The sequence below is a fragment of the Manduca sexta genome, chromosome 28, assembly GCF_014839805.1.
Source record: "Manduca sexta isolate Smith_Timp_Sample1 chromosome 28, JHU_Msex_v1.0, whole genome shotgun sequence".
Classification (NCBI taxonomy): domain Eukaryota; kingdom Metazoa; phylum Arthropoda; class Insecta; order Lepidoptera; family Sphingidae; genus Manduca; species Manduca sexta.
Genome location: NC_051142.1, coordinates 9,841,193 through 9,865,500, shown reverse-complemented (window position 1 = coordinate 9,865,500; position 24,308 = coordinate 9,841,193). Strand labels below are relative to the sequence as shown.

At 34.0% G+C, this 24,308-nt stretch overlaps 3 protein-coding genes across 3 annotated transcripts; 2 read left to right on the top strand and 1 right to left on the bottom strand.

Moving 5' to 3' along the window:
- Positions 1-2,253: 2,253 nt before the first annotated feature.
- On the bottom strand, positions 2,254-8,847 carry LOC115445110. Its single transcript, XM_030171211.2, has 7 exons — positions 8,787-8,847; positions 8,633-8,711; positions 7,579-7,834; positions 4,729-4,862; positions 4,360-4,420; positions 2,942-3,056; positions 2,254-2,462 (listed from the first exon to the last, which is right to left on the bottom strand). Exons 2-7 carry the CDS (start codon positions 8,706-8,708, stop codon positions 2,277-2,279), a joined length of 828 nt encoding a protein of 275 aa, XP_030027071.1. The 5' UTR covers positions 8,709-8,711; positions 8,787-8,847; the 3' UTR covers positions 2,254-2,276.
- Positions 8,848-9,712: 865 nt separating this feature from the next.
- Positions 9,713-13,511, top strand: LOC115445111. Its single transcript, XM_030171212.2, has 6 exons — positions 9,713-9,829; positions 10,305-10,527; positions 10,749-10,876; positions 11,276-11,342; positions 12,089-12,215; positions 12,874-13,511. The coding sequence occupies exons 1-6, from the start codon at positions 9,781-9,783 to the stop codon at positions 13,045-13,047; spliced, it is 768 nt and encodes a 255-aa protein (XP_030027072.2). The 5' UTR covers positions 9,713-9,780; the 3' UTR covers positions 13,048-13,511.
- Positions 13,512-16,764: 3,253 nt separating this feature from the next.
- On the top strand, positions 16,765-21,597 carry LOC115445144. The gene is made up of 6 exons (XM_037444936.1): positions 16,765-16,879; positions 17,620-17,851; positions 19,902-20,029; positions 20,505-20,568; positions 20,844-20,964; positions 21,257-21,597. Exons 1-6 carry the CDS (start codon positions 16,831-16,833, stop codon positions 21,407-21,409), a joined length of 747 nt encoding a protein of 248 aa, XP_037300833.1. The 5' UTR covers positions 16,765-16,830; the 3' UTR covers positions 21,410-21,597.
- Positions 21,598-24,308: the final 2,711 nt, after the last annotated feature.

Here is a 24,308-nt window from a genome sequence, read left to right as displayed (position 1 = left end):
CATAAAAAATATATATTTATATTGATGGTATGCATATAATTGTCATGTGACTTTATATACTACTAGCTTTACCCGCGGCTCCGCCCGCATTATAAAGTTTTTCGGGCTAAAGTTTTCCGTTATAAAAGTCACGCTATGTATTTTCCCGGGAGTCTATGTTCTTCCCAGGGTCTCAAACTGTCTCCATACCAAATTTCATCTAAGTAGTAGTAGTTTTTGAGTTTAACACGTTCAGGCAGACAGATGCAGCGGGGGACTTTCTTTTATAATATATTTTTGTAGAACTTTTTAAGAGGAACAATCCCGTCATACATCATTGTTGTATAACTTTAACCGTTTACGCAGCGCACGCAACGGAAGCTCTCAAAACTAATAAATTTTCACCGTTTTTGCAACATGTTTTATTACTGCTCGGCTGCTATTGGTCATAGCGTAATGATATATAGCCTATAGCACCCCACGAACAAAGGGCTATCCAACACAATAATTAACTGAGCAGAGTACAAAGAGTTGTTGTCAAACAATGTATCACGCACCGGCGCCATCTACTTAAAATGAAACGTACTTATTTTCGTGAGGGATACTCACACACCACGTACTGGCGCCGTTGTAGTACATGCTATGTATCAGAGATGGCGCTGTATGTGAAAAATGATTTTACCTGTTTCCTGCTTTTCTCTTGAAATTTTTCCTGAATTTTCTTTGCTACAAACCTCACGGAGCCCGAGACCTTTCCAACGAATGCAAAACCGTGGAAATAGGTTCGTGCGTTCTGGAGTTATAGCGTCAGGAAGGAAAACCCGACTTATTTTTATATTATAGATTAAGAAATTTTATTAAAAATATTAAATAAAATCCATAGTTTTGACGCCCGTAATGAAGTGCACGAGTTTTTCACTCATGTCCTTTATTCTGGTATACCCAAAGTATAATTTGGGGAGGTAGAAAAACATTAAGTAGTTTCTGTGTTTTTTTCATAAATAATGATAATGGGGAGGGGGTTGGGGCGGTGTTTCGGGTCATTTTTGCGTATCATTTACAGAGTTAATAATTTTACGAAGTTACTAACAAATATAATAGTTATAATAACAGTCTGATGTAAAAAATAATTATACGCCCGAAACCCTTCAAAAGGCTTTAAAAGAAATTAATGATGGAACTATATCTTTTTAAAAAGCTTCCAAAATATATAAAATTTCTAGACAAACGCTATATGAAAAGGGCATGAAAAATACAAAATCAAGATCATACGGGAGTTCTAACTGTACTGACCCCGAAAGAGGAATCTCTTATAGTTAAATGGGTTATAATAATGGCACAAATGGGTTTTCCAGTAACCAAAGATATATTAGAAAGAGAAAAGAAGAGCAGTGAAATGAAGATCAATTTCTATTTGTTTGTTGATTATTTCAATTTAGGTACTCACCTATATTCCTTTTTTAAGTTTGACTTCATTATCTTTCCATTTTTGAATGGAAGTAATTTTAAGAAATATTTAAAATTGTGACAAATTTTGGATTTTTATTTCATTAATTATAATTATTTTAGTCTATTTAAGTATATACTTGACGACACTTAATTTTGTTTTTGATTTTATATAGAAAACGTATGCTTCAACATAGCACGGATTTACGTACAACGTATTCCGGAATTAAGTATGTTAGGAACCAAATTTTCGCACGGAATTAGAGACAAACTCGAGGTGCCGCAAAATAACAACTATTTCTATAAATTAAAGGCTACGACGTTATATAATGTTCTAAATTCATCTTATAATAACAGTCATTCGAATAAAATAGTTTTCATTCCTAGCGCCTTTCTACTTTTTCTGAAAATCGTCTTCAAAGTAGCAAATGCCTTAATATACCGTAATATGGTACATTTACCTTATATACCAAAAGATCTTGTGTCTTTTTCTTTAAAAAAATCAATAACCTCGAAACATGGGTGTAGGACGAAGAACGAATTAGGTACTTAAGTAAACTACTTACCAATTATCTTTCTAATTTTTACCAACAGGAAAATTTCATTTTTCTGTCATAATTAAGAATTAACATAGGCCCTTGAAATAATGAGCCAATGAGGTGTATATCTCAGGTTTGGATAGAGTTGTTGAAACTTGTCGATCACACCACAGAAGATATGCAGTCCTCAGTTTCTACTATAAGACGATTCAAAATATTTCTACATGTAGGTACAATATTATCATTACAAAACCGTAAATTAGTACGACAGAATAAACAAATATAAAAGTACAAGTGTACATAATAGTTTATTTAACCCAAAATATCAGCGAGGGTGTAGTCTTTAAGAATTTCATTGATGCTATCGAATAGCTCCTCGCTCAACATGGCGCTAACATTTGCCATCTCGTTCTGAATAACATCTTGGGTAAGAGAATTCACAGTGGAACTGATGAAATTGTTGAGAAGAGAAGATCCGGTCATACCAGTGATTTGGATCTGGAAATTAAAAAGAAAGTTATACTTAGTATTAATTATATTATTATGGCAGTAATTCTGTAACAACCCAGGCTTCTTTACAGGTAAATCATGATAGCATAGTAACAAATTTATACGCCTAAAACATTGACCATCTAATGCGGCCGCTCTCATAGATCTCCTTTTCGACCTTCTACGAAACCTTAGTCATTTGTACTTAGATATCAAATGTTAAGCCTCTTAGTAAAAATACGGTAAGTAGCCGTAGCGAAATAGGATCGTGTGACGTAGAAGCCTTCTAATGATAGCAGAACAAAATATTACTTATAGGTGCCTATTCCACTTAAAATGATTAATTGTTTACTTATCGGCAACCTAGTGTTGGTGAGGGACTCTAATATCCCTAGTATTTGAATATACTGCATATTATATACTCAGCTTTCCAATTCTAATTTATTGTAATTGGCCATATCGCTTTTACAAAAAAATATATAACTCACAAATGTGTCATGGATGTCAATCTTAATGTCCAACTCCCGAAGCTTCAAATGTCCTCCAATAAGGTTTGTTCCCAAGCGCATGTCAACGCCCACATCAATGCGGTTTATGAAAACTCTAAAACAAAATAGGAACATGGTTATATTATTTACAGAAAAATACGTTGATACATTTGTAACGTACCTATCGGTTATAATAAGAGCTAAGTAAATAGCAAGGTCTCGGCTAGACATCTTTATTATCTAATGACCGCTAAATCTTATTACGGTTTAGTTCTTTAATTTTAACGATTACGAACCGTATATTTTTGAATGACTTTACGTTTGATGTTCTTATACTTATTTAGTTATCTATATACTTATTACCTACATACATAAATAGCTTCACGCATTTTTCCCTTTTCAGGTAGCCCTGATAAGGGAAAAATGCGTGAAGCTGCCTACCGGCAGAGGAGAAACACAGCCACGAATCGCTGGCTATTTAAGGACATTTATAATAAATAGCTGGCAAACGTGTTGAGAACACTACCGCGTGGTGAAGGATTTTCTTGTACGTCTCTGCAGCTACTCTAAAGAGGCATTGACTGGCGAGCCCATTGGCATTACCCGGGCACAATTCCAGACTCCGTTGTGATACCAAGCAGAAAAACTCAATATTTTTGTCCGACCCGAGATCCGCACGCAATACAACTAGGTACGCCACCAAGGCATTCAATCCATATCTATCTAGTATCTACGTTTGTTTTATTTATCTCTCTTTGTATAAAAATAAAAGTACGTATATGAAAAAATAATAAAAATAAAATCTTTATAGTGAACCATATTTAAAACAACATTTAACAATAGTGACCGATAATAGCTGCTGTAGTCAAAACTGTGTTAGGCTTACAACGCCCTTCCTTCGGAGAAACGACGTAATATTTTTTGTTTTCAAATTGAAAATATTATCACGATGCTTGTTTTAATATCACAATAATTTCTTTATCAAAAGGCACACCTGCATGTTAGTTAATTCGGATTACGATAGCTGGTTTTAGATGGAATCCTGCGATATTAGGATTAGTGTACATAATATAATTTAGGAAATCACAGCCATTACACGGCCAATTATTATCAATAGTTAATTCTATGTACTTTCCAATAACGTGATTTTTTTATCGTATTCGATAAACTATCTGCAAATAATTTCATTGGATTAAGAATCTGATACTATCACCTCACTAGTACCTCGAACTACCGGTCACAATTTTATGATTAAGTCTCAAATTTGTGCCCGATATGGTAATAGGCTTACCCTTGTCGAATCATGGGACGGAACATATATGACGAAAAGTGGTACCCCTGGTTGCACCTGGGCGCAACCAGGCTACCCCTTCGAGGATAAAAGGCGTGATGTGTAATTTAGAGTTCCAGACACTAACCTGAAGTTGCCGCTAGCTCTGTGGTTAATGAGCAACACCGCAGCGTGAGTGTTGTACGAACCTGTATAAGAAATAGAAAAACATCAAATTAATTGTTACATCTGAAAAGGGGCACCCGAGGAGAAAGTATGTTGACCAAATAAAATACACCTAATATTATTAATCTTCAAAACGTGGAAAGTATGATAGGATTCCGAACTAGCCTCAACTGGCAAAAATGCATGTTAAGATTTATAAATGTAAAAGAGGCTATAGTATCAAAATCGTAGAAAATAGCATGTGGCACCCAATAGGTCTCTGCCTACACCTTACCCCTGATGGATAAGGCAGTGCGTGTGTATATTGTATGTAAATATATTTATTACTTACCGGTAACGGTGATCCATGGAATGGTAACATGAACTCCCAATGTAAGCCTGAATGCATTAAAGGTGACGCGGTCCACGATGTACCAACGAAGGCCTTCGACACGGAAGTCGTTTACTTGTGCTGTCGCGCGCACCCTAGCATTAAATTATTATATAAATGCGTCTATACTATTATATAAAGCTGAAGAGTTTGTTTGTTTGTTTGAACGCGCTAATCTCAGGAACTACCGATCCAAACTGAAAAATTCTTTTTGCGTTGGATAGCCCTTTGTTCGTGGAGTGCTATAGGCTTTATATCATCACGCTATACCCAATAGGAGCGGAGCAGTAATGGCTGATCTCAGGAACTACCGGTCCAAACTGAAAAAATATTTTTGCGTTGGATAGCCCTTTATTCGTGGAGTGCTATAGGCTATATATCATCACGCTATACCTAATAGGAGCGGAGCAGTAATGGCTAATCTCAGGAACTACCGATCCAAAATGAAAAATTATTTTTGCGTTGGATAGCCCTTTGTTCGTGGAGTGCTATAGGCTATATATCATCACGCTATACCTAATAGGAGCGGAGCAGTAATGGCTAATTTCAGGAACTACCGGTCCAAACTTAAAAATTATTTTTGCGTTGGATAGCCCTTTGTTCGTGGAGTGCTATAAGCTATATATCATCACGCTATACCCAATAGGAGCGGAGCAGTAATGGCTAATCTCAGGAACTACCGGTCCAAACTTAAAAATTATTTTTGCGTTGGATAGCCCTTTGTTCGTGGAGTGCTATAAGCTATATATCATCACGCTATACCCAATAGGAGCGGAGCAGTAATGGCTAATCTGAGGAACTACCGATTCGAACTGAAAAATTCTTTTTGTGTTGAATAGCCCTTTGTTCGTGGAGTGCTCTTAGTTATATATCATCACGCTATGACCAATAGGAGCGGAGCAGTAATGAAACATGTTGCAAAAACGGGGACAATTTATTAGTTTTGAGAGCTTCCGTTGCGTGCACTGCATAAACGGTTAAAGTTATGCAACAATGATGTATGACGGGATTGTTCCTCTTAAAAAGTTCTAAAAAATATATTATAAAACAAAGTCCCCCGCTGCATCTGCCTGCCTGAACGTGTTGAACTCAAAAACTACCCAACGTATTAAGATTAAATTTGGTATGGAGACAGTTTGAGACCCTGGGAAGAACATAGGGTCCCGGGAAACTACTACTTTCATAACGGAAAACTTTAGCCTGAAAAACTTCATAACGCGGGCGGAGCCGCGGGAAAAGCTAGTAATTAAATAAAATCCATATTTAACATAAGATTTTACTGCGACTCCGCCCGCGTGATAAAGTTTATCTGGAATAAAAAGTAACCTATAGCACTAAGAAGTAACGTAGCTAGCTTCCTGTTAGTGCAAAAAAACGAGGTCGCTATATAGTTCCTGAGTGTAACGCGTTCAAATAAACAAGCAAATCAACTCTTCAGCAGTATATATTAGTAGAGGTAGGTATGTACCTAGATAGTTATTTATTTGTTAATTATAAAATTTTGCTCGCGATTCCGCCAGCTTGATAGCTCTTCGCGGAGAAAAAATTCCATTTGTGTACATAATATGTATATACTTTTCAGGATAAAAATAAGCTACAGACTTGCTTGCATTATCCATGGCTTAAACTATCAAAGTGACAAAATTTCTTTCAAATCATTTAGCGGTTTTGCGTGTATCGTCAATATACATAAAATTTATGATATAAACATACAAACATCCTCACAAACTTTGTTGTGAATTATAATCTAGGTATTTCTTTTATTGCTTCAATTACTAGACATCAGATGCAGTTTCTTTGTCCAGAAATAAGTGTAACACCATAGTATTATTTGCCCTATTAAATAATACTAATACTTAGATTCAAGGCGACTACAATATAGATAACGCAGTTTAAGTAATTTTCGGTGGGGGTTTTTATTTTAGAAAAATGGACAATAATATTTTTATAATACAATCATATTATATGCAATATTTTGCGTGACTATTTTTATAGGTATATTTTTACTACTAGGTTATCGTATTCATATATTAGCTATGATTATTAGTAACGTATTGATATAGTTGTAATATCAAACTGTGACGTGAGGCATTGAGACTTGTGTATATTCGTAATTCTGAAAAATCTTTTTCAAGACAAATGTTCCAATGTCCACTTTTTAGGGTTATAAAGTATCTTTGAATATCAAGATCTTTGTGTATTGTCTTATCTTGTATCATGTATGTCAAATGTATGGTTTTGTCAAACAGCAGACAAGAGGAACAGTAATGCGACGCTACACAGTTGCAATTTTGGTTGTAATGTAGCTGGTAAAATAGAATAAATTATCACATAGCGCCATCGCGCTCGGCTGGGCAGAGTGTCGCAGTTTCGCCGCCTTTGTTGTTTAACAAAACCAACCTAATCCAATAAGCGATTAATGACTTTTGTCTTTTTTATCCTTATTTTAATATTGTTGTATTTTATCTCTACGGTGCTGCTCTACCCGTTCGCGTAACTCGCACGTCCGATTTCAATAAATGTTCCCAAGCGCTAACTTTGGATCCATAACCATTCGAAACAAAACTGTTTGTAAGTATGTCAAACACATTTTATTCTGATTTGTCTGTAGAATTTTGTAGAAGAGTCAAGGTAAATTTCATTAAAGGGTGAATTATTAGAGCTTATAGATGTACTCAGTTACAATTTGCATCAAATGAATATATGTAGGTATATGTGGATAATATTTTAAATTATTATGGAATATCTTCCTGTCAACGTTTACATTCATTTAGGCTGACTGTATAAAGAATGATGTTAAGTTTTACTCACCCAGTGACCATGTAGTACAAGGGCCCAATGGTGTCTATTTGGAAGGGGTCGAGGGGAGGGATGTCGTCATTACCATTGATGACGATGGGTCTGAAGCTCTCCAGGGTGTTCTTTATGAGATCGGCGATGAAACTACGTTGTTCACGAGTTGACAGCTCTTGAATGAGTTGTTCATCCTCCGCAGTTACCTCGTGCTCGGGTGCCACCAAATTGAAATTCAGAACACTGCTTCCAAGATGGAAGTTTACATCTGACTCTGAAATAAAATATTTTATGGGTTATACCTGGATTCTGGATTTCAGTTATGGTCAATATCGATAAAAGATCATAGCGGTGTTACATAAGGTTTGATAATAAAGATTTGGATACCTAAGTACTTAAATTATAATAATAATTTCTCATCATTCCAGACAACATTTTCCGAAGGTTTCAAATATTTATATTTAAAGTCGTTTTCTGAAGTTCGCTTCATTCCTACAATCTATGATGCCTACTTATGTTGTGTAAAATATTTCGCAATTGTAGCAGCAACTACCATGTACTTTGGAATATCTAGGCCTTTCCAATTTATTCGATGTTTTCCGGTTTTTAAAGAAACCCAACGGGTAAAGATTAATAAATAAATTCTAAGAATTTAATTATTCATCTAGCCAAAATCATCATAGCTAAAATTTTAATATTTTCATATTTTTATTCCAAATTCTGATAAGTAAAATAATAAAAGCAAATAACAAGTCTCTACTTATCTCTATCTAGCTTTATGATTAAAATTTTAAAGGGTTATCTTATATTGTGGCTTTTGTCTACATCAAAATATAAAAATTTCCAAACAAAAATCGTACAAATTATGAATATTACATTGTTATTGAACTGTGTGTACTCATTAAATATGTACTTATATTAATATAATAGAACATAAGGATATACTTAATTACATTTTTTAAGTTTACGAAATTATCTGCTGGAGTTACATAGCCTTTTAGCAGTATAGCTACATCAAAGAGTTTGATAAGCAAAATATGAATAAACCAAAAAGAAAGAATACGATACTCACCACCTTGTTGATTGGCATCGAGGTCGGCGCGTGCTTGTGCGCACAACACAACAAAAGCAAACCATAAAAGTTTCATTTTCTGTAAAACAAAAATATATTGTAAAAAACTACTTCTAAAATATTTCTTATCCTTGACAATTATCGAGTTACGTACCGTCCTCCAGAAATTGAAACTTTATAACATTTTGTGAGGTATATGTCTTTTATTGTATTATTTTGGTAGATTGTGCGTTAATCAATCTTAATTATAGTCAACTAAGACTGGCCCGTGGCTTCAGTCCTGTGCAATTTTTTTCTGAAATAAAAAGCCCACATGATTGATGGGCACTTTTTCTTTCGTGATAAAGAGAAGCCCTTGTTATTTTGCGCTTCATAACTAACTCCGTGCAAAATCAAGTTGATTTGTTGTTTCGTTATTGCCTGAAAAAAAAGACGGACAAACAAACACTCTTTTGCATATATAATAATATAAGGATTAGTATAGTAAAAGCCCTGATATCGATCTGATAAATTATGATAATAACATAATCACTTACAGTCTTCTCTTTTGTTACTAATACATTATTATTTTAAATTTTAGATACACCTGCAGAGTATTCCAATAAACATAACATATGATTAAATATTACGTAGTACCTATTAACTTTTCTCACTTGCCTTACTTTTTTAGTCAGCGAATTATTTGATTCCAGCGTCATTGTCAGAATCATACTTCTTACATAGGCTATCGGTACTAAAAACCGCTCTTTCTATCCCTGCCCCTAAAACAAACTTTTCCCTTTATATGTATATGGGTTTCTATATTTATGTACGTAAATACGTACATCCGTTATGCTAGAAAGCTGTAAACATCCATCTTACGTCCTACATAATGGTCGACCTAAAATCGACCGCTTAAGGTGCCCGATTTCTTCATTTATAAATCTAAAAAATTGTATAAGTGAGACAAAGAATCTAAAAATAAAACACGTTCTCCACAACTCTTATCTACTTAATTGTTATCAAAACTAATTAACTCAACCCATAAATAATAACCGTCAAATTTATAAAATCGAGAGCTAATTATTCAAGGATAGAATTTAAATAAATGTCATGTGCAGTCTACATAGATGTTAGTGTATGGAAAGTGCTGCAATTAACAAAGAAGCATGTATCTCATATCCGCAACTATATGCACTGCCCTTTGCATGGCATCAGGTAACTTTAATATAATTAAATAATAATAATAATAAATAATAATTTCTTTCTGATTTTGGATTCGTAAAAATTACTCTAGAACTTTTTCCCATTATACATAAATATAATAATCAAAAAGCGGCGATAGCCTAGTTGGTTGTGGAACGGACTGCCGAGACGAATGTCCGCAGGTTCAAATCCCAAGGGCACACATCTCTGACTTTTTAACGGTGAAGGAAAACATCGTGAGGAAACCTATATACCTGAGAAGTTCACTATAGGAATTTCGAAGGTGTGTGAAGTCTACCAATCCGCACTAGGCCAGCGTGGTAGACTAAGGCCTAATCCCTCTCAGTAGTAGAGGAGGCCCGTGTCCAACTGTGGGACAGTATATAATACAGGGCTGATATTATTATTATAATAATTAAAAGCGTCGTGAAAATTCTTATGCACCGTTCTTGATTGATGATTAAAAGAATATTTAAAATTATTTTAGTGTCAGCATTTGATTTGGGTCCTCTCAATACCACTGTTGAAATTGGAAAATTCAATAACCCATCACCTGAGCATGTGACAGCATCCAAAAACTTGATAGTATTACTTGAATATTTACGAAGACTAATGCCGGTTGGTATAATCCATATCGTGCCTCCTATGGAACCTTATGTACGAGAATCGTTACCTCCAGCTAAATTTGATAATCCCATTTCACAGCTAAAGTAAGTAAACTAAATAAAAATATTCAATAATGTTCTCATTTAACATTATATTATAAACTTATGTAATGTTAGATTATAAAAAGAAATTGTAAATATGGTTTTGTGTAAACCTGAAATAGATTTAAGAATAATAATTAATAATGTCTTGAACTGACTTTGAAAATGCCATCAGCGCACAAAATGTTCATCTGTCTGTTAAAGCATACATCAACTTGTTGCAGAGGTTTAGTGGAGTTATCGAACCTGGTGGTTTCTGGAGCTAACAAGTTTACTATTCACGACATCAGAGTACAAATGGAAAGCGCAATAGTGGAATTTAATATAGCTGTCCCTAAAGTGGTTGCAGATAGTAAGTCCGTTTAAATAAACATCCATTAACCTACTTAAGCAAATTAAGATATTAAAGTTTAGTTTTGAATTTAACAACCAGTTAATTCACATATTTAGTAAAATACGTAGGTATTCAAGTGGATAAAACAGTTTTTATAATAATATTTCATTTTTCAAAAAAATATTTGTATACCCCATTCCCTTGTTTTAAAATACATATAATTGTAATATGAAAAGTATAGGAATAATAATTATTATTTTAGTATAATGTTATCAATACGGCATTGCTATCACAGGGTACTTTAAAACATCTCTTAAACCATTTTATTGATTTAGCAAACTACCTTGAGACACTATCTCTTAATATAATTATTTAGAAATAATTATATTAAGAGATAGTATATTCACTGTATTTCAGTTGATTATATGACCACAAATTTCATATATGATGACGTCTATGTCTTCAATGCATCTGGACATGTGCAGTAAGTATCAAGTTCTCCCATCGTACAAGCAATTAAAGGCTTAGGAGTAGGGAGTAATAAAGTGAATTATCACTAGTTCCTAACCCTATAATAATTAAAACTTCGTGACTGTAACATTATCTAGCATCATTAAACTTATATCTGTTGAAAATATATTATCGCGTTTAGACGCGATTACTAGCTATTTCTATAAGGTAATAGACAGATACAACTCTAAGCCTACTTGAAAAAATCTTTTTAAAAGCAGATTTCATTGTTACAGTCACTAAAAAAATAAAAAGTGACAAATATTACTGTCTTTACTGAATGCAATAAACGACGTTGCACCAGTGGCGATGGGTGAAATATTCGTTAAGGGAATATATATGTAGTAATATGCATTCATACGGCCTGTGTCGTTTCTAATGATAATTAGTTTTTACATAAAGTACGAAAGGGAAGCCGGCGGGAATCGGAATATACCCGCCCTGGATTGGAGGCGTTTGGAGAATTCCACCACGGTATCCCCTGCCTGTCGTAAAAAGGCGACTAATAGGGGCCATCGGGGATCTTCGGTAGGCGGCAGGGGACCGTCCATAGTTAGTGTACGTTGTGCACATTTCGTACATTGTGATGATCCCCAGAATTAACCGCACCGTGAAGGTAGGGCTCATGCTGCCGTTGATGCCAAGAGTGAAATGAATTGCGAATAAGAAAACTAATGAAATATCATTATTAATTGGGATTACTTGTGCCTTAACTTCCAGCATAACACTGGAAAATTTACATGTCGATGGAGCATTATGTGCCGCAGTATTACTTCGAGATGGCAAGGCCTCTCCGAGTTACTCAATAGCCGGTTTAAACGTGATGAATAGCGCAGATAATGTACAGGTTGGTATCAGCGACATATTTCAGGAAAGAAAATTAGTCACAGACAACTGCGAAGCGTCTAAGGCCCTTAGAAACATACCACACTTACTGTTGTGTGCTTTTTTATTGTGAAGGGTATTCGAAGCAGACGCGTAGCGAACACCATGCGGACTCGCAACGTGTTTTAGACAGTCAGTAACAATACAGATTCCGACGAGGAAATATTATTGTTCCATTTCTTAATTCGAAGACGCAAAAAACGAATGGGAAAGCAGTGCGATACTGAGTTTGGAAGAATCCATTTTCATCGAATCGATTAGAAGAAGGCGATACTGCTATGTGTTAGTTTGCAAATAAAAAAAAAATCTACGTGTTATTTTGCGATAATGAAAATTTTGTACCTATATGCGAAAGTCAGGACCTACATTTTACGAGTTATATCTGATACAAAAATAATTGAGGTAGTTTTCATCCATTCTAATAAAACGAATTTTCTTAGATAATCATTTAAGCTTTTAACTGTATAGTCTGACACCTGATATAGATCGATTTTAATAGCAGTTACTTAAAATCCTAAATAGTATGTTTAACCTTTTATTCGCCTTAGATCTTTCAGAATGCCGTACTATAATTTTAGTTTCATGATATTAAGTATAATGTATTGATAATTCTATTGCAGACCGACGAGGACGTATCCCATCTGCCCGCCTCCATAATAGACGAAATTAAAGATGTCCTTTTTGTATCTGTGGCAGAAGCAGCAATCGAAGATATGGACCATATTTTAGACTATTTCAGCCAAGCACAAGTTCTAAAGTTTCTTGACAATGACGTCACACCGTTAGAGTCATAGTATATATGAACAAAAATGGAAGTATTCACATTGACTGAAGGCCGTCATGATTATATTATTAATTACGTGTTATTTTGTATGTTATTATTATATAGCTACCTATGTATATCTATATAAATTTATTAAATTAATTGATTACTTATATTAAAAAACCTAAAATCCACCTAACTTACGTGATTTCTCGGTATGCGGATAACAGTGATCCTTCGAACTACATCGAAATTCCTTCCTCAGTCAATAAAATTAAGATTGTAATTATTATTAAGTACAACAGATAGACATATAATACTTGTAGGTTAACGCATACATTCTGTAATTAATGGTTAAGTCTGAACTATTTTCCCCCTGATGTTATTCTTCGTCTCTGCATATTATGATCATAATTATTTACACTTGGGTCTTATGTCACTGAAATAGGTCGATAAAATTTAAAATTGGTAACAAATATATACTCAAGAATTCAATAGAAGTATTTTATTTGTCTCAAAATTTATTATAGATTTTATCTGATGAAATTACAACGTAAATAATGGCAATAAGCATTTTGTTTCATACCATTACTTGCTACGAAATTTTATAAATAAATTAACATCTGTCAAGTGTTAACCGTGCGGCGGTTAACGTATTTTGCTTATGGTTATGTGTAAAAATAAATAATGTTAGAAGTCAGAAATGAAATAATGATATTATTAAAACAGAATTACAACATTTATGTAAAGTAAACAAGATTTTGGAAAACTACAACACAATACTACGCTAAGACGTTTATTTCATAAGTAAAACAGAAAACGTTTTATAATTTTTAACCAAAAAATATATTTTTATTTTTTTATTTTATTATTTTATTACTGATTTCTAATAATACTTACTTAAATAATATCTGCGCATAGTACTTGACTTGAGGAAGTATATCCTAGAATAAATTTCGTACAAATCTTTATTAGTTTCTAATGTTCTAGTTTAAAACTAAAAGGTTGTATTCAAATTTGTTTATTTATAGGTACAGGTACCTAAGTACCGTAATAAAACTAATAAATGGTAGTTAAGGATCTCTCCTTACGGTTTTTATTTCTTAATTTCTATATTTATATCATAAATTTTCCAACTTTTGTCTATACAACGTATGGAAACGTATCTGGCTCCTGATGGTAAGTGAAGTACAGTCTAAGTATTTTTTTTACTTCGCCTATTCTCGAATTTGTCTTACTTATGCAGCTTTCCTTCGAAATAATCAGTTAAATTGCATTTTTTCTTCATAGTGATGGTAGACATTCTTGTAAGTCTTACCTATTCTTTGGGTACCTACATTACTACTGACGACTTCCCAGCAAGCCTAGAGACACAACTAAATTAAAGAATACATATTGGATTACGACAAGTAATTATACACCAAATAATAAATACAATTAAGATTAAGATAATTGAAGAGGAAGTAGTAAGTACGTAATATAATATATTTTTATTGTATACCCATCTAATATAATAATTAATTCTACTTTTAATAGCATAATAAACTATTTGAAAATCTCATTTCAAAAGGGCTAAATTCGTAAAATTATGCCATAAATCGCTCATATGTATGTAGGGCGCTCTATTTATTATTATTATTATTAGGGCGTTTACATAATAATCTACATGAAATTAGCAAACTTCAATTGCCAATTAACGAGTTATAAACAATTATTGGACACAAATAGTTTGTTCCTCTAAACAACCGTAAACCGTTTTAATTTGAATTACAAACCCAATCTAAATACTTAGTTAATTTAAAAAACTTAAAAAAACACACCTTATTTGATATCTACTCACACATTTAAGTACTTACACAAAAAAGTTTTTTAGATTCATTTTTCGTTCACCTATCGTATCGAACTAATTAAAACTGTTCTAGGACTAACATCGACGGTTAAAAGGGTAACTTAAGCGACTTTTTTTCGAAAATATTAACTAGGTTAAAAAAACGTAAAAAAAACATTCACGTTGAATTGATAACCTCCTCCTTTTTTTGAAGTCGGTTAAAAAGAGAGCTGATTTTAAATATGTATGAAACTCAGTGTTGCAAAAAAAATGTCGCTTAAGTCAATTAGCCTTTCCACCGACATATTGTGCCCTGAGGCTCGAGGGCATTCAGAGAATAGGGTATTTGACTATGTTTAATTTTATGCAACATTCCCAACAAAGACCAATAATTTTCAACGCATCCGATAAGTACATCTGGAAAACATAACATCGGGCTATCTTTATGCAGCCGAGAAATAGAAATTATCAGTAAAATTATTCAATCATATGATATGTACATTTGTACAAATACCTACCCAAAAAACTGTTTCATAATCAGCAAATACCTACAAAATTATTGATGATTTTGCTGATATAGAGTGTATTGGGGTAAAATCGGACACCTTTTCAGCGTGTTAAACAATGCCCTCGAATATTTGTTTATAAGAATTTTATAGAAGTAGGTAATTTTTTTTAATTCGTTAAAAATAAAAATAACAGTTAATGTTTTATAACGCTTTAAGAGGGTATCACATTTAAAAAAATGTGAGAAGAACGGGACCTTAACAGATATAGTTCGGACTACATTCTAAAACTGTCTATATTAACGAGATTCTAAATTCCATGAAAAGAGCATATTCCAATCTAGGGAGTAATTTATACAAATTCAAAAAAAAAAATATAAGTACTTACTTATTTCTTAAGATATTTTTAAAAGCTTAGTTAGTTTTTTACTTAAGTCTAGGCTTCCAATCACAAGTGACACTCTAGATATTTTAAAAAATATTTGAAGAAATAGTGGATCAACGCGTTAACAAATAACAAGTCAACATAATCAGCTATTTATCTAAGCCAAAAAGAAGACGTAATTACTGAGTTAACACGTCTTCGCAATGCAACTTTCAATATTTTAAAAGTGTAACATCAATGATATTAATCCGCTCTTTAATGACAAAAAAGTTTATGCGTAACGATCGGATCTCAGCGTATAGACGTGTTTCACAAATTTGAATAAAACAAGCCTGGAGATTTTTTATTTTTGATAAGTTTAGCTATAAAATGTATTAAAAATAGTAAAATTAATTGAAAACAGTTAACTGTTGGTAGGTCTCTTATAGGTGAGGGTCGGCCTAGGTAAGTTCCACCGCAATGTCTATTTTGGCGGCCATGCAGCAGTTTGTAGTCACTGTTGTGTTCCCGTTTGAAGAACGTTGTAGCCCATGTAATTACTGGACATAATGAGACTGAACATCTCATGTCACAGGATGGCGAGGGCAGTGGAATACCAAACAATACTTTATAATTCAAGGTATTGGATGGTATCTCTACTGTTTATGGGCAGTCTTATCGCTTATCATCAGGCGAACGGCAAACTCGTCTCGTCATTCAAGCAGCAATAAAAAATATATATATATACTCAATTAGATTTAGACAAATTCTTTGCACGGGGTTAGTGCTGAACTTCCATGGAACGACAAAATACAAGTATCCTGTTTGTTAGCACCGTAAAAATAACTACCGACAAGTAGGTATCACTCTCGCGAACAAGGAGGGGTCGCAGGAAATGTTGTCAGAAAATAAAAGATATAACACCATACTTAGTAAATTATTTGTTTTGTACATTGTTACACCTCCTACGATTTTACCCCCTCGCACCTTACCATAATTGCCATTAAATTGGTATTTCTAATAGCTTCATTAGTTACAGTTTATTTTTATATAATAAAGGCTCTTTTAGAAAAGTTGCAGTCATTGAGCAAGTGCGAGTTGAATTTACTGGCCAACATGAAGCTCATCTGCACGATTCTTTATACTGCTCTTTCTTTTGCATCAGGTTAGTAAAAGGTGATATATTTATTTTATTTTTATTTTATAGGAATTGTTTTTTCAAGATCTTCAGACGAATATATAAAGAGGATCTCTATCCCATCATATTCGATCCTATCAGCCAAATCCTTTTTTCATCCAAAGAACCTGGCATCCTATGTAAAGAGTACATCCGAGAAAGATTCTGAATTTGCCAGATTGAAATTAAAGCTAAGGAATTTAACATCCAAAATACATACAGAAGACAAGGCGCAATTCGAAAGATCAAACACGCAGAGCCTAATTCTATTCTTAGAAACGTCAATATAGCTATCTTTAACAGCTAGACTTCTATAAATAAATAATATAAAATAATGGTATTAGCCCTGCATTACTTATATACTGTCCCACTGTTGGGCACGGGCCTCATCTACTACTGAGAGGAATTAGACCTTTGTCCACCACGCTAACCTAAGGCGGATTGATAGACTTCACACACCTTCGAAATTCCTATAAAGATCTTCTCAGATGTGCAGGCTTCCTCACGATGTTTTCCTTCACCGTCAAAGCAAGCGATAATTCACAAAGAATATACACATAATTTTAGAAACGTCAGAGGTATGTGCCCTTGCATTTTGAACCTGCAGACATTCCTCTCGGCATTTTGGTCCACAACGAACTAGGCTATAGACGCTTATGAATAAAAGTTGTACTAAAAGTGTGTTTACAACAATAAAAAATTACAATTAATTTTGTAATATATTACAGGTTTAGCAGATGATATTGGACCAGTTTCTAGCAACGTATTAATAGGCACACTCAATCCACACACTGAAACTTTAACCCCTGAAGACATAACGGCAACTAACAACGTAATCGGTTTACTAGAGTATATCCGCCGATTAATGCCAGTTGGTATAAACAAGTTTATACCTCCAACAGACCCTTACAAGGCCGATTCATTGCCTGACGCAGTGTTCAATAATACATCCAAAATGGAGTAAGTGGAGCATTATAATAATTTTTAAGTTATTTATTACGACGGCGTGAAATCAGAAACCTTATTTATACTTAGATAGATCTTAAGTACCTAATAGGTAAGTACATACAAATACTCATTATTGTAACCATTGTTAAATAGAAACAAACACACAAACAAGATTTAATACATTTGCTTTAATTTATGATGTACAATGGGCGGCCTTATCTCTACAAGCGATCTCTTCAAGGCAACCTTTGTATGGAAAGAAACAAAATCACAATTATAAACAACGGTGTACAATAAAAAGAAAGAAATAGAAAAAAATAATAACTAAATCGTAATACATATATAAAAATATTAATATTTTACTAGTTTTTTTATAGTTTAGTTTAGATTTTTAATAGTTTTTTAAACGTAGTTAAAGATTTGGCTTGTTTTATTTCTAGCAGCAGGGCATTCCAAAGTCGGATTGCTTGTACAATAAAAAATCGATTATAGAAGTTAGCGGTATGAAGAAAAGTGTGTGAAGAACGCAGAGATCGAGAGTGAGAGAGATGCAAAAATTCAAAACGCTTTTTGAGATGTTGTGGAGAAGTAGGTCAAAATAAGATATTATATAACAAAGTTAGAATGTGCATATTCCGGCGAAACCGATGGGCTAGCATTTCAGCTTTTCTCGAAATTCGAAAATAGGTCTCGCGAAAATAGGTACTACAAACGTCATATCGTTAATAATTATATGCAGTGTTGTTATGTGCTTATATTTGCACGGCTTTACTAAATAAGTAGCCTGCTCTATAGAATTCATGTTCAATGTTTTTTTTTATTGCTTTGAATGACGAGACGAGCTTGCCGTTCGTCTGATGGTAAGCGATACGACCGCCCATAAACAGTAGAAACAACATCCAACACCTTGAATTACAAAGTATTGTTTGGTATTCCACTGCGCTTACCATCTTCAGACATTAGGTGTTAAGTCTTATTATGTCCAGTATTTACACTGAGGAACGGACTGCCAAGACGAATGTCCGCAGGTTCAAATACCAAGGGCACACACCTCTGACTTTTCTAAAATCATGTGTGTATTCTTTGTGAATTTATCATTCGCTTTAACGGTGAAGGAAAACATCGTGAGGAAACCTGTACATCTGAGAAGTTCTCTATAGGAATTTCGAGGATGTGTGAAGTCTACCAATCCGCACTAAGCCAGCGTGGTGGACTAAGGCCTAATCCCTCTCAGTAGTAGAGAAGGCCCATGCTCAGCAGTGGGCAAGTATATAATACAGGGCTGATATTATTATTTACACTGGCGAGAATGCCCTTCAAACCGGAACACAACAGTGGCTACACACTGCTGCTTGGCGACAGAAACAGACACTGCTGTGGTACCTATCCAGGCGGACTCCCGTATCTGAGAGACCTACTACCAGCAAATTTCCTTCCAATGTATCCAAGCATTTGTAGTGGTCTAACGTTTGTAAACTATAAGATAAAAGAAAAATATTTTCTCGGTTTGGTTATTAATCCCAGATGCTGATATTATTCACATACTCCTATTCACTTTGCTTTACAAGAGCTGAATAAGTTTCGTTGTATTTTCTGTTGTAGTTTCAATGACAAGGGATATTTTTGTCATAGACTTAGTTATTGCTAATATTAATATTTTTTTTACACGGGCTCGTCTCTACTGCACGTAATGGTAAGTTTCGACGAACGAGACATGATTATCCCTCGGCAATCGAAACAATTATGCCGGCCTGTTGTAATCACATATACACAGGCAGCTCCCGCAACGTTGACACAACTACGTGGGCTAATTGTACACCTTGTGTATGGTGGTCGCTTTCCGAGCGGATATAAAATATATCCTACCACCAAAAAATACATATCGACGGTTGAAAGGGTAATTGGCTTAAGCGACATGTTTTTCTGAAATTTTTTAACTAGGTTAAAAAACACAGAAAAATGTGCTGATTTTAAATATGTATGAAACTTAGTGTCGCAAAAAATGTGGCTTATGACAATTAGCCTTTCACCCGTCGATATACAATATTTATTATTAATACAGAGGCACCGTGCAGCTCTCAAATCTCGTGGCAGATGGAGCCAACGATTTTGTCATAGAGGAATTAGCAGTGCGACTTAACAGCAGTAGCGTCGACTACCACATTTTTGTACAGGAGGTTGTTGCTGAGAGTAAGTGTGTTTAATATTTTTGTGACAAGTGAACTGTAGACAGTGTTATTTTGATGATAAGTCAAATTCAGAACTGACAATAAGAGTCCAATAGCATCTAAAATTAAAAAAAAAAAAAAACAGCGCTAGTTAGCTTCAGCGGCCTATCTTTTGCGCGAGTAGCCTGCGTGAAAGTTGCATCTAGCACGCTACAGTAGTAGAAAAGTAAACATGCATGCAAGCTGGAAATTTAATGTGCGTAGTTCTGAAATTAAGTGCAAGTATGACGTCAAGTAAATAACGAATGTAATTGCTTGCACCATGAAAACGTGATTTAAACTGTATGATGTACGCACTCTGTGAACTTCTAACCTGTCGATTTGAAAAAAATAATACAAGTATAAAAAGGTAATCGTATTATGATTACCTTTTTATATTTGTATCATTTTTATACTTGTATTATTAAGAAAACATATTGTTTTCATAAATTTTTCAGTTGATTTTGAAGCTCATCATTTCCGGTATGGTCCCATCGTGTTAGATACTTCTGGACATTTAAAGTTAGTATTACGATTATGTCACTATTACCTTATTCAATTAATTAGCCTCCGTAATTATTCATTCATTATGCTTATACTTATAAATCTTAAAACATAATTTGATAGGTACAATACTGCGATATTGGTACGGTTTAGCAGTTAGTCAAATAATAATTGAAAAATTAAAATAAAAAATATATATTATAACTAAATATTAAGTTGTTGAATGTAGTGTGTATAGTTTATTTGCGTATAAATTGGTATATCCTCTTAGATTTATGCGTTTTCAATTTCAGGATAACATTAGAAGGTTTTAGTATGAAAGGAGTAATTTGCTTTGCTCCAATAGTCGGCGTCGATCCAAGTTATTTACAAGTGCTTGGTTTGGAAGTGGACAGTCACGTAGCTGTAGTCAAGGTGAGATCAGGGGACCCTATTTCGTCGATAAGGGCATATCTGTTTTTTTTGTAATTGCAAGTGTTCTAATCGAAGGACAGCCTTGATAACCGTCCTTATAGGTAAAAAAGTAAAAAATGGCACAATCGTCTAATTGGCTATCATAGTTATCCTTCGATTAGTGCGCCCGTAATTGCAAAAAGACGTATAATATCTTACTATACCTACTACTTCCTATAAGGTACTAATTTCTAACCGACTTCAAAAAGGAAAAGATGCTCAATTCGACTGTTTTTTATTATAAATGTTTCAGGTCAATGTAGACACGTCAACAGTACCACCGGAAGTTTTAAAAGAAATCGAAGATGCTGTAGCATTATCCCTCGCGAATTCTGCTGTGGAACAACTTAATTCTGTATTTAAAAAAATCACGCTAAAACAAATTAACCAATTCCTTTTAGGATAATTACTGTACACTTATAGCATTACAATTTGCAGAAATACAATACGATCCTTTAATGTTAATGCGGTTACGATATTTGTCATAAAAATACATATTACTTATCTATTCTATAAGTTTGAGAGAAAAGATAAGGTCCGTGTTTCATCACTGTCACAATATACATATCTAATAAAAAAATATATATTTGCCTATTTTCTCATTTAAATTATTTACATCAAATGTAAAAAAATATATGCCCAATAAAATTCCGAAGATGTGAAATAAAAAATCACTGTATATTTTCGTTATTATGAATTGTAATTTCCATAATATATTTCTTTGTACTTAACATTTTAATATTATGATGGTTTAATACAAAATAGGTTCTTGTTAGGTTTTAATACAAAATTGATGAAGACTTTGCATCCTTACTCCTTACATTGTACTTAGAAAGTGTCTTCGCTGCATCTATCTAAACACGGTAAACTCAAAAACTACTTAACGGATATCGTAGGGTTTCACCGATCGTCAGAGTGTTTTGAGGAGAAGGTTTATGTCCAAGAAATTAAACAGTACAGTTAGTTATAGACCGGACATCAGGACCACATTTGTGCTCTAAAAGTTTTTACCAATCGGTAATAAGTCGTTGTTTTTTTTATTAAATATTCGTGAGACAAGATGTAACAGCGTCCTTAGATATTATACACAAACATATTTTCAGAACATATGCAAATATAAAATAAGCACATTAAAAAACGTGCAAATAGCCATATAGCAAAAATATAAAGTACGTATTTAACATTTGAGTTTTGCTATTTCACAGGAGATTAAGTAACCATCGCATAAGCGCAAATATTTGTATGACAATTTTTCCAATGTTCGCTCTATACAATCATAGAACTCTTTGTTTTATATGTATAATTCATCAATGTTTTATGTATATTAATTGAAATATGACGATGATAACCTTGGATTGAAATCGCTGCTTAAAAACCCCTTCGAGATATAAACATAGAATGTATGATGGAATTATTTCTCTTTTATAGGTCTACAGAGATAAGCGATGGCAAATAATGTCTGTAGGTACTCTAAGGATAGCTTACTATACCCAATTGATTGTTTAAATAACTCCAAAAACCAGTACAATCAAAAAATAATGGAAATTTATATACGGTTTCATAATACATTAATATTTGAAATTGGTCGATCCGTAAATTGAGCTTAGCTGGCAATTAAAAAGCGCGGTTAGCCTAGTTGGTTGTGGAACGGACTGCCGAGACGAATATCCGCAGGTTCGAAACCCAAAAAGGCACACATCTAACTTTTCTAAATATTATGTGTGTATTCTTTGTGAATTATCGTTTGCTTTAACGGTGAAGGAAAACATCGTGAGGAAACCTGCATACCTAAGAAGTTCTCTATAGGAATTTCGAGGGTGTGTGAAGTCTACCAATCCGCACTAGGCCAGCGTGGTGGACTAAGGTCTAATCCTTCTCAATAGTAGAGGAGGCCTGTGCCCAACAGTGGGACAGTATATAATACAGGGTTAATATTATTATAATTTTGTTTTGGCAAATTTCAACAGAGATCACGCTCTACTTCGAAAAACGAAATCCGTAGTTTTGGATGACCAATCGCATCTTTTGTTACTACAAAGTGTTACAGATCCAATGACGAATTCGACGACGGATCCGATCCGATCATCGCAATATTTCAGACACGTTTGTAAGACGTTATAAGGTTTCGCTATCCCTTTTTAAAACCATCTCAATAATAAAGTTTCACTGTATTCTCCAAATAAAAAAAAAATACGGGGAATTGATCCTACCACTAAGGTAAGCTACAAAACGGTGACGGATCCAAAGTAATTTGGCAGTAAAGTTTAATCAAAAGTTCATCGTTTCTTCAGTACGGACCGACATTTCGACGTTCGTTTTTCGAAGTAGACCCTCGGCCAGGTACGCAGAGGATATCACAGTGCACAAGGGGTGCGCAATATACATGCGCACTTTCTTTTTCTTCGATGCAACGACAGTCCAGCATAACCGGAGAGGGACTGATCCCTCTGTGCACTGCACGTGCTTTCTGTTTATCACATCTTACCGCTAACTTCCAGACTCTGAGCTGCGACTTTTGGCTGCGTTTTTGGTTCGACCCGGGTTTGTAACCCAAGACCTCAGCGCGGTAGTCATACTCGTACCGCGTACATACGGATTACAACTAGGCCACCGAGGCAGTCGATCAAGTCACATAATTATTGTACTACGTACAAAAGTAAATATCGCAACAAGCTTTTATCTCTAGGTAATATGAAACATAGTTCCTTTTATTTATTTTTTTCCTTTTAGAGCATTTAATTAAAAACTTATTTAATGTAATATTTTTAACTATGTAATAAATTATTCTTTATTTTTTGGTTATTCAAATTTTGTTGCAAGATCTGACCCGAACAATTCAACCTCAAAAGCATAATCTGCATCTTAGTCCATTGAAAAGTTACATTAGGGGTTGCGTTTTTTAGAGGACGCAATTTTATTTTTTGATGTGTAAGTGAAGTGTGACGTTGCCATGCACATTGCTTAACATAGAATTTCTTAACATTTTTGCTTATAACTTTTTTATTTATAGTTCTACGATAAAAAGTTACTGAACCAAAGTTGTAGAGAATTTAATTTGCAACACAAAATGTTTATACATTTTTTTTGTCAGATAAATAGTTTAAGAGATACATCGTAAAAACCATTTTAACCCCTATTTTCAAGATAGCGGCCGTGGGACAAAGGTGGCGACCCCACAAACTTGGTTTTAGCTTTACACTGACCCCCCCCCCTACACTTCAAAAAAATAAAATTGCGTCCTCTAAAAAACGCAAGGTAAGGCCTAAAAAATGTAACATTTCAATGGACTATCTGTAATAAGCCTG